Source organism: Anoplophora glabripennis, unplaced genomic scaffold (genome assembly GCF_000390285.2).
Source record: "Anoplophora glabripennis isolate ALB-LARVAE unplaced genomic scaffold, Agla_2.0 scaffold20, whole genome shotgun sequence".
NCBI lineage: Eukaryota > Metazoa > Arthropoda > Insecta > Coleoptera > Cerambycidae > Anoplophora > Anoplophora glabripennis.
In genome coordinates this window covers 71,622-82,094 of record NW_019416362.1, presented here as the reverse complement: position 1 = coordinate 82,094, position 10,473 = coordinate 71,622, and the positions used below count along the sequence as shown (strand labels likewise).

The 10,473-nt window shown below is 34.0% G+C and overlaps 2 protein-coding genes across 2 annotated transcripts; both read right to left on the bottom strand.

The window, feature by feature from the left end:
• On the bottom strand, positions 1 to 1,539 carry LOC108907295 (skin secretory protein xP2-like). The gene is made up of 2 exons (XM_023454256.1): positions 1,508 to 1,539; positions 1 to 1,168 (listed from the first exon to the last, which is right to left on the bottom strand). Exons 1-2 carry the CDS (start codon positions 1,537 to 1,539, stop codon positions 1 to 3), a joined length of 1,200 nt encoding a protein of 399 aa, XP_023310024.1.
• A 5,353-nt stretch (positions 1,540 to 6,892) lies between these two features.
• LOC108907467 (cuticle protein-like) lies at positions 6,893 to 10,226 on the bottom strand. The gene is made up of 2 exons (XM_018711171.1): positions 10,151 to 10,226; positions 6,893 to 7,399 (listed from the first exon to the last, which is right to left on the bottom strand). The coding sequence occupies exons 1-2, from the start codon at positions 10,160 to 10,162 to the stop codon at positions 6,980 to 6,982; spliced, it is 432 nt and encodes a 143-aa protein (XP_018566687.1). The 5' UTR covers positions 10,163 to 10,226; the 3' UTR covers positions 6,893 to 6,979.
• Positions 10,227 to 10,473: the final 247 nt, after the last annotated feature.

Here is a 10,473-nt window from a genome sequence, read left to right as displayed (position 1 = left end):
TCACCATACATTGTAAGCAACGGGGGCTAAAATCTCTCCATAATTCAAACCAGAGTACGCCACTGGAGCCGCAGCTACGGCAGGGGCGGCGGTCAGTTGGCCACTCTTGACCAACGGAGCAGGTGCGGGTGACTCAGATTTTAAAGCGGCAGATCTGGACTCGGCACTTTCTCTTAGCGACGCTGATGACACAGTTATCCTAGCACTAGGTCCTGCAGCGGGCTGGCTTTGTGGAGAGGAAGAAGTTTGAGGAACAGGAGATGCTGGAACAGATCGAAGTTGTGGCAAAGACTGCTGTGAATCGGAAGAAGGTGGGGGACTAGGAGAAACCTGTGGGCTTGAGCGCACTATGCCAAAGAAGAATGGAGCAGAATTAAGAGGTGATGGAGTAGAGGAATCTGAAGGTGCAGGTGATGGTTGATTGGATCGGGCTAGTGGAGCTGAAGGCGATACATCGGAAGGTAAAGGACTAGGTGAAGGCGATGGAGCAGATCGGTGAAGTGGACCAGGAGCGGGTAAAGCTTCGGTTATTTTCCCAGCTTCAGCTGGTGCAGATGCGGGCAAAGTTCTCGCCGCCACCACAGAAGGAGGCAATTCCGCAAATCGTGCAGGTGCTGGCAAGGCTCTAGCCACCAAGGAGCCAGTCGGTAGCGCTGCAATCGCTGCTCTAGCCGCTAACAACGGAGCAGACACTGCAGCAAAGGGTGCAGATGCTGGCAATGCTCTAGCTGCCAACAACGGGCTAGGCAGTGCTGGTAAAGCTCTAGCCACCAAAGGAGCAGCCACAGCTCTAACTGCTACAGGTTCTACTGCAGGTGCCACTGCAGCTGGGGCTACAACGGGGGTAGCGAGAGCCAATGGAGCTTTTCTGACTACAGCATTGAATCCGTTGATCGAGTCTGACGTATAATCTACGATTCTCCGTGTTCCGTCTGGATCGTTGAGACTGTATTGACCCAAAACTACGTCTCCATTGCGGGTTTCAATTTGGCTCTTTGAATCTCCCGTCAAGGCGTCTTGAACGTCGTATCCGAAGTAGTATTGGGGAACAGGGTCGTAGGTGGAGTCAGAGATGGCAGCAGCCGCCACAGGTAGGCTAGGTTTCCCTCTGACTATCGAGACCAGAGCAGCAAGGAAGAAGAAGAACTGAAACAGAATATAGCAGTCTCTTAATAAAGCAAAGAACAGAAAACAAATCGATGGGATTTGTGCGTAAAATGCTTTTTACAACACTTATTACGTAGTATACTATAATAACATCAACACAAATAATTGAAATTAGAAATATTTTTACTATTTTGGTCCTGCTGTTGCTTTAGGTTTCTAGTAAGTATATTGAAGACAAAGTATCGAGGTTGTTATATTACAATTACAACTTACTTTTTTAGCTTTTGTTAGCTTAAACTTGTTACATATATTAATGACGAGGCTCAGATTTAGATTAATAGTTATGATCTGTCCAACGATAAGTTCGTACAAGTACAAAGCTCTCGACTTACTCTACTACGTTCCTAGCTTGTAACTCACCTTGAGTGCCATCTTGCTACAATTTGTCAATGTAGATCAACTGATACTGTCCTAGGAGTGCACCTGCTATATATAGTTAAACCCTGCATTTCACAATCAATATTTACCGTCCCCATAGAATACCAAACGCAAAAGTAGCACACCCGAAAAATAACGAATAAAAATGTAATTCTGTTTTTCGTACTTGTTATACATATTCAATCAATCAATTGCACATTTATGTCTTAAATAATACCCCGTAATGTCGCTCGAGCAATTCAAGTCGTTTCTGCAATTTAAGGTTCCCATTGCACATAACTGAATACATTCATGAGATTAGTCAGTTTTAGTTTTTATGTAACAGATTATGACACTTCGGGTCTTTGCACCAAAGCAGTTCATTGGACTTATTTCAACAAAAAACTTATTACTACAATGAACCTGGTTAAATAGCAAAGTTATGTTGATATTAACGGATAATTTTACGTACAAAATTGATACAGAATACGTATGTTTTCGTAAGCTTTAAATACACATTAAATTTAATTTAAATCGGAGGTACTATTTAATATGTAAAATTATGTACATATTACCATACCTTTGCAGATCCGAATTTTGCAAAAAAATTTCGCTTTAGTAGTTAAATTGAAATATTCTTTATGGTTCTTGTAATAATAACGAAGTCCTAAGTCACTTCTAAATTAGTCATACATCAAAAATCATGTTGGTGACGCAATTATTAACTAAAAGTTAACAGGTATGTGCAACTGTTTGCAATTATAACAGGATACAGAGTGTCCTAATCAAGCTTTAAGCCCTGTGCTTTGAGTCTCGGTTAAAACTTGGTTAATTAATCTCAAGTTTATACTATATTATTTATTATTTATGTTATAAATGTATATAATCGCCTGATTAAGTTAATCAGGTCTTAACCGAGACTCAAAGTACCAGGCCTTAATCTTTTGAATTGATTGCCCGGCATGTTGCATTGCAGTTTTTTATTCCTCATTCGGTGTGAACAATATTTAGTTAAAAAATGTGAAATGCCATCATTTTTGTCGATTAAAAACATTTTCGGACAGAAGAATCGCATCAAATTGTAGTTTTCAGTTAAATTGGACTAGAAACACTAATTTTTTACTAAAAAAGAAAATCCAGATGTTCATATATGCGGTCGTATAAGCCTTTGAGTGATAGTAACCCAATTATTTCAAATGGAACTAATTTTGACACATTTACAAGCAAGACTTAATTGTCCTTTGTAAATATTAGGTTTATGTATTTTAACTCAAGCAGAGGAAGAAATATGCATTTCTGAGATTTCTTGAAATTTTCGCCAAAGAATTATTTCCATTTCTTTACAATTAATGTACCAATTTTGATACATATAGAGGCAAAGTTTGTTTTTTTTTTTTGTAGGCATTAGATTATGGATACTTATTCCCAACAGTTTTAAAGAAAAATGCATTTCTCAAAATTTTTTAATATATTTTTTAAAATTAAACTACAATTTTTCTACATCTAGAAACAAAATTTGATTCTCTTCTGTGAATATCAGGTCACATATGCTTATCTCCAACCGTTTTGAGATATTCGCATTTTTCAAAATTTTCACAAAAAAATTTCGTAGAAGAAACCAGCGTTTTGTTTTCTTTTGTAAACATTAGATCTTGTACATAGATTTTCAACAGTTTTTGAAAAATACGCGTTTTTCAAACTTTTTTATTTTTAAAAAACGTTTCTTCTAAGTTGTCGTATTTTTGAAAAAAATCTTATAAAGAAATCAGATAGATACATTTTCCTCATCATTGTTTAAATGAAATTAACATTATGTAATAATTTGGGGTGTATATTTTTTTTCAGTATTCCATAACAATTTCTAGAAACTTTATAAGCATTTACATAATTACTTAAAAAACAGTAGACAATGTATTAATAGTATTTTATTCTATAGCAACATAAAAAGTGTAATAAAATTAAATACAACATTTTAATTATAATTTGTTGATAGTGTGTGGCATAAATTGTAGTATTTTCTATATACAGGGTAATTCTTAAATATGTAACCAAACGTATCGGCGGAAACTAGAGTTCGGAATTGATTGTTTGAACTTAATTTACTTAGAAACTAAAATGCACCCCTAGTTACAAAACCTTAAAGTTGAAATAAAAAAAGTAAACCTCCTAAATATCTATAGATATTGTTTCAAATTTGCGGATTAATCACACTACGTTTAACATTAATTAATATTAAGTATTTTAAAATAGGCTAAAATTTAAGTTTATTAAAACTATTGACATGCCACACTGATACTAATGTCAAGAAGTATGAATTAAATTTATGAAACAATGGCGAAATTTACTTTTACTGAACAAAAACAAGCTAATGTTATGGAAGGCTCCTGTTAGACAGTATGTGAAAAAATTTCAAAATCTTAGGTGTGCCACACAGACAAATTTTTACGAATATCGGACGTCAATGGAGGAAAAATTGCTTATTTAAATCTAGACATAATGATGCTGGTCGAAGTCGATTGGGACAAATCACAATTATTTTAAATATTGTTGAGAAAAAATCAATAATTTCCGCAAGACAACTGTCTGAGCACCCACAACATGATGATGTATCACAGTTTGTAATTCTAATTTGTTTAACCTTGTACTGTTTTCTGATGGAGCAACTTTTACAAGAATTGGTATTTTTCGAAAACTGTCTTCAAGAGTCGACATTTTCATTAAATTTTCAGTTGACAAAGTGAGTCTTTTTTATCACCTAGCTGCAAAATACTTTTCGTTCTAGAACATAAAACAATTGTCAAAATAATTTATCAGATTTTCGAAACTTTTATGATTTTATTAATGAAACAATATGCATTTTAAGTAATTTCAATACAAAACAGTAACTATTATAAAGAGGACGATTACAATCTATTTTGCACTACATGTAAATTGAAAGTGCCGATATTGTAGTGAGTTAAATTTATGCCAGATCCAGTTCAATGAAGCTGCTGCTGTAATTGTTTCAGTTTACTGCGCACGTTGTATTACTGACAATCTCCGTATGCTGTATGAGTTTTTAGAGATTAATTTGTGAAACAGCACTTTGTGCCGCTTCCAGTACTTCCCCTGGTAAATGCTCGTCTTCACTTTCGGAGCTCATTTTGAATTAAACACTTAGAATATGAATTAAAATATATAATTTTTCAAACAACTAAACCGTCTTGATTTCGAGTTCTAGATACAAAAATAACTATTGTTGTTCGTTTATTTTCAAACAATCAGTGCAACTTAATTTTCTCGTTTAATATCAGGAGAAGAAAGGCTTTTAGTCCAGTCGGCAGAGGCTGAAAAGTTAGTGTTGTGACATTTCCTTGATAACTCAGAAATAACTACACAGGAATACTTTAAAGGATGAGTACAATAACAGTCTAATTTGCTGACAAAGTATTTTATCAGGAAAAAAGTTATTAACAATTTAATATTGAAAATTTTTTTTTTAGTAGTTTTCTTTAAATAACTCAGCGGGTTGACTTTGTACGAAAATATGCTTAGGACATGAGTTGTTCGTAATAAAAATAGTTACAAAATGACGGTGATCCGATTACGAAATTTGCAATAACAATGAGATGCCATGAGATTGAAAAAACGGTATAAAACTTCAATTTTTTAAAGTTGCTGTTAAATTGTCAATTATAAACAAAAAGTGATAAAACTTGCGAAAACTAAAGTTCAATATATATACAATAATGACACTAAAGCCGAAAATCAGGAGAGCAAAACTTTTTGTTCTATAAGGTTTTATACATCCATCGGCATCTAAAACTCGAAACTTTGCCAAATTTGTTGGAAGTTTTGCTGATACTTGAAATTTGGTATACACATAGTGTAAATATGGAGAAACCAAAAGCAATTTGCAAAATTCAATTATCTTCATTTTTGCAGCTTTGGTAAGGTTTTATATATCGCCCTAGTTTTATACGTCGCCGTTTTATTTAATTTTTGGAAAAATATATATGTATATTTATAAAATATTCCATCACGGTAGATTAACCAGCACAATTACCTACAATTAAAAAATTAAATTAATTTTCATCGATTAGATCCTAAGCTACTTAACATTTTGCGCCTGTTAGCCGTAGTCGTTCATTATTCAACATAAAACAAAATCGTACATGTGGGGTAAACCTTTAACTTTTCATTTTCGAGCGCGAGCTCCGCTCTTCGGCGCTTGTATAGTATTAGAAATATGCAACAGTAAATTTAAACAATTGTTTACTTAAAGTTAAAGGTTTACCCCACACGTACATTTTTGTTTTATGTTGATATATTGAATAATGTACGAGTATGGCTAACAGGCGCAAAATGTTAAGTAGCTTATGATCTAAGCGATGAAAATATATATTTTTTTAAATTGTAGGTAATTGTGCTGGCTAATCTACCGTAATGGATATTTTGTAAATATATATAAATATACGTCCAAAAATTAAAAAAACGGTGATGTATAAAACTCGGATGACGTATAAAACCTTACCAAAACTGCAAAAATTAAGATACTTGAATTTTGCAAATTGCTTTTGGTTTCTGCATTTTTACACTATGTGTATACCAAATTTCAAGTGTCAGCAAAACTTCAAACAAATTTGGCAAAGTTTCGAGTTTCCGATGCCGATGGATGTATAAAACCTTATAGACCAAAAAGTTTTGCTCTCCTGATTTTCGGCTTTAGCGTCATTATTGTATATACCGTTTTATACCGTTTTTTCAATCTTATGGCTTTGTTATTGCAAATTTCGTAATCGGACCACCGCCATTTTGTAGCTATTTTTATTATGAACAAAATCATGTCCTAAGCATTTTTTCGTACAAAGTCATCCCGCTGAGTTATTTAAAGAAAACTACTAAAAAAAAATTTTTCACTATTAAATTGTTAATAACTTTTTTCCTGATAAAATACTTTGTCAGCAAATTAGACTGTTATTGTACTCTTCATTTAAAGTGGGCCTGTGTAGTTATTTCCATGTTATCAAGGTTTGACACAGGCCGAACCTCTACCAACTGAACTGTTTTAGAATTAAATTTTCTGTCCAGTGGTACTGTATCATGAAAATATGAAGTATACAAAAATACAGGGTGACACAATGGGCGACTTATTTATTGATATTCATTCCAAAACATGGCTATTTGTTTGCATTCCTGATATGTTATATAAGAAAATATATATCTTCAAATATTTAGGAGACATATTTTACAATTGCCGTGAATGGTTTTCCTGTGTACACAGACTTATTCCTTCATTTTCGAAAATGAATGGTTTTCCTGTGTACACAGACTTATTCCTTCATTTTCGAAAATTATTATTTCCCTATACTTTATTCAGGTGATAAAATAAAGGTTCACATAAATGACATTATAATTTATTAAAAAAAAAAAAAGAGATAAATACACGTCTTCATATCAATCACATGGCTACCTCCTAGTACACGGCATAGTACGGGGACGCTGCCCTCAACGCAGGAGCCACCGCCAGAGGGGCGGCTGGAGCGGGTAACACCGCCTTGGCTACCACGGGAGCGGCTGCGTAAGCCAGTGGAGCTTTCCTCACCACCGCGTTGAATCCGTTGACTGGATCGGCTACGTAGTCGACGATCCTCCTGGTGCCGTCGGGTTCGGCCACGTTGTACTGGCCCTGGACGATGCCGTTGGCGCGGCTCTCCACCTGGCCCTTGGAGTCGCCGGTGAGGGCGTCCTGGACATCGTAGGCGAAGGAGTAGGCCGGGTTGGGGTCGAAGGTGTCGTCGGAGATCCTGGCTAGGACCGGGGAGGCTACTAGGGCACCTGGGGCACCTATCACTCCTCCCCTGCAGAGGGTCGCGAGAGCTGCTAGGACGAAGAACTGCAAGAGATAAGAGGGTGAAGGTTACTACATACCTTTAGACATATTTAGTTATTAAAATTACTATGGAATATTGTAATATAGCTCGTTGTGTGAGAAATGCAAGTGTTTATACTCTCCTATACACAAAAATTTTTACCCGGGTTTGCTAACTTAGTGACATTTGAACAAATAATCGATGATGTCCAGTTTTTCAATTTTATCCCAAACTTTTAAAAATGTTCGTAAAATTTATTTTTAAATGTTTTTAAGTACAAGCATCAAAAGTTATTTCTTCGTATACGACTTATACCGGGAGATTCAGATTCAAATTATAAATATTCCTTTATCCAATTTATGTTCAGGTAAAAAAATATATACAGTGTGTCTACTTAAGTTGGAATCATATGGAAAACTTTTTTATTATTGGTTTTATGAAAAAAAGTTATTCTTCATAAAAAGTTGTGCATGGTCCAAAATCTAAAATGCAATCTTCAGTTATCAAAATTTCCCAATCATATACGAGGTATATCAGAAATTATGAATTTTGCTCAAGAGTAAAGTATCCTTATTTTTGACAATACAGAAAAGTGTTATGAAGAAAATTTATTTTGAATTAAAAGTCGTTTTCAAATATGCAATTACAGCTTTAGCATGAAGATTGGGGTTTTGTGATTATTTAAGTTTTACATTATAAATTATTTGTATTATTATAATTAAATTGTATGGTTGTTCATAAACATTAACAAATGGAAAGGTTATCATATTTTTAACAGATAAGAGGGATAAATACAAATCATTTATAATGTAAAACGTAAATAATCACAAAACCTAAATCTTCATGCTAAATGGCTGTAATTGCATATTTGAAAATAACTTTTAATTCAAAATAACTTTTCTTTATAACATTCTTCTGTATTGTCAAAAATAAAGGTACTTTACTCTTGAACAAAATTCATAATTTCTGATATACCTCGTATATTAGATTTAGATTTTAGACCATGCAGAACTTTTTATGAAGAATAACTTTTTTTCATAAAAAAAATAATAAAAAAGTTTTCCATATGGTTCCAACTTAAGTAGACACACTGTACATCAAATTGAACATTATATACTGGGTGATTCAGTTTGGTATTCGCGGCCCTGCACCTCTTTTATTTTAACATATAGCTTTAAAAAAACCTATATATTTTTAAATCGCCGCTCAACCTCTATTAAATGACATTATTAGATCGTCGATAATAATATGTCAAAATTGCTATAGTCAACTGTTTTTGTTCAAATGGCACACTATATTTTTTTATCAATTCTGGAAGATATTTTATTTCTGTGTTACTATGTTTTTTAAAGTAACATATTTTATTTTTAATACGAGAATAATATTTAAAACAATACTTATTTCAAATGACCTCCATTTGCTTCCAAACACAGAATAGCTCTGTTTATCACTCTCTTCAAACACTTTCTAGTGTTTCTTCATTTAATCTCCGACATTGTACTCTTATTCTGCTTTAAGGTCATGAATATCATTTAGGTAAGGCCAAAGAAAGAAATCTGTAGGAGTGAGATCGGGAGATCTAACAAGCCATTTAACATCTGTATCGAATGTTCTTCATCTCTTGCCTTTCTGGATTTAAAACCTTTTCTTTTGATAAAATCCATCTGCCGCCAAATTCCTGCCTAACTTTCCGAAAATTGTATCCGATGAAAGTTGTCTCTGTTTGAAAACGATATAAATACCTGGTAGCTTTAGCGTTCTTTTAGTATTCAAGTGATAATTAGTTATGGATAGAATAGGTAGGTACAAAATGACAATTATTTTGACAAACCATTATTTAGAAACGTCAAAATTATGTTGTTTCCGCAGCTGGCTATCTTTTTTCTGAATAAAGCTACTGAAAGTAGGGTTCATCTGTTTTGCTGTTTTTCTAGCAATATTTCTAATGAAACTATAGACTTCCTTACACAGCCTAACGCAGAAATAAAATATCTTCCAGAATTGATAAAAAAATATATGTGTGCCAATTGAACAAAAAGAGTTGACTATAGCAATTCTGGCATGTTTATCATGGAGACGATCTAATAATGTTATTTGATAGAGTTTGAGTGGCGATTTAAAAATATACAGGTTTGTTATAGCTATTTGTTAAAATAAAAGAGATACCAGGCCGCGAATATCAAACTGAATCACCCGGTATATAATGTTCAATTTGATATATATTTTTTGTTACCTGAACATAAATTGGATAAAGGAATTTTTATAATTTTTTGTATTTATATACCTTAATAAACATTTTTTACGAATTTCAAAAATCTGAAAATACAGGGTGATTTATGCGTCCTAGATAAAAACTGTTAAGGCTTAAAAACTGTATAGGAAGGACCGCCCTTAAAATTCGCCAAAGAATGCGAGGTTTAATTTTTCGTCATCGTTTGTGAAAACCCTGTATATTGACGTTTCAACTGAAAAACTGAAAAATTATAGCGAAAATTGCGTTCGTTTCTATGCGAAGTCTGATCAAAAAAATCGAAAAATTTCCACAAATAAAAAAGCTACCACGTATCACAAAAAAAATAAAAATCGCCACGAATCTAGATAACGAAACGCGATTTCCGTCGTTCAACTTTTCCCGAAAAATGGGCCCGATAACCTTAACCAAATTTTGCCTGTCTCTTCAGGAAATACGAGTAACCCGTCACAGATACCTTATACGAATTTTACTCCACTTTCCGTTATCCAAAATCGGCGCACAATTTCACTGGGTCACCTACCTTGAGAGCCATGTTAATTGTTGTCGATGAAGATGGACTGATATCGATAGCAGCAATCACCCGCTATATATACCAGCCTACTTAGATTTCATAAGTGTCTATATCCGCTCCGGAGAATACTAAGTACTTTGGCAACGCTCCGTCTGCAAATTAACATAAACCTTCTTATTACCATACATTCCGTTTCCAGCAACTTGTAATCCCGTTATCTGGGTTTTCGGGGGGACGTACGTTGTCGGAGATGTAAGTTTTTTTCTACCCGTCAAGATTGACAAAAAGCTCCGAAGGGACCGGGGCGTTATGTATTTATCAAGATGACAATG

What these genes read in the sequence shown, in the direction of transcription:
- LOC108907295 (XM_023454256.1), bottom strand. Translation starts at nt 1,539, where the DNA reads ATGGCACTCAAGGTGAGTTACAAGCTAGGAAC. An exon ending in GTGAGTTACAAGCTAGGAAC is followed by an intron (nt 1,169 to 1,507) that starts GTAGTAGAGTAA and finishes TGCTTTATTAAG; the next exon opens with AGACTGCTATATTCTGTTTC.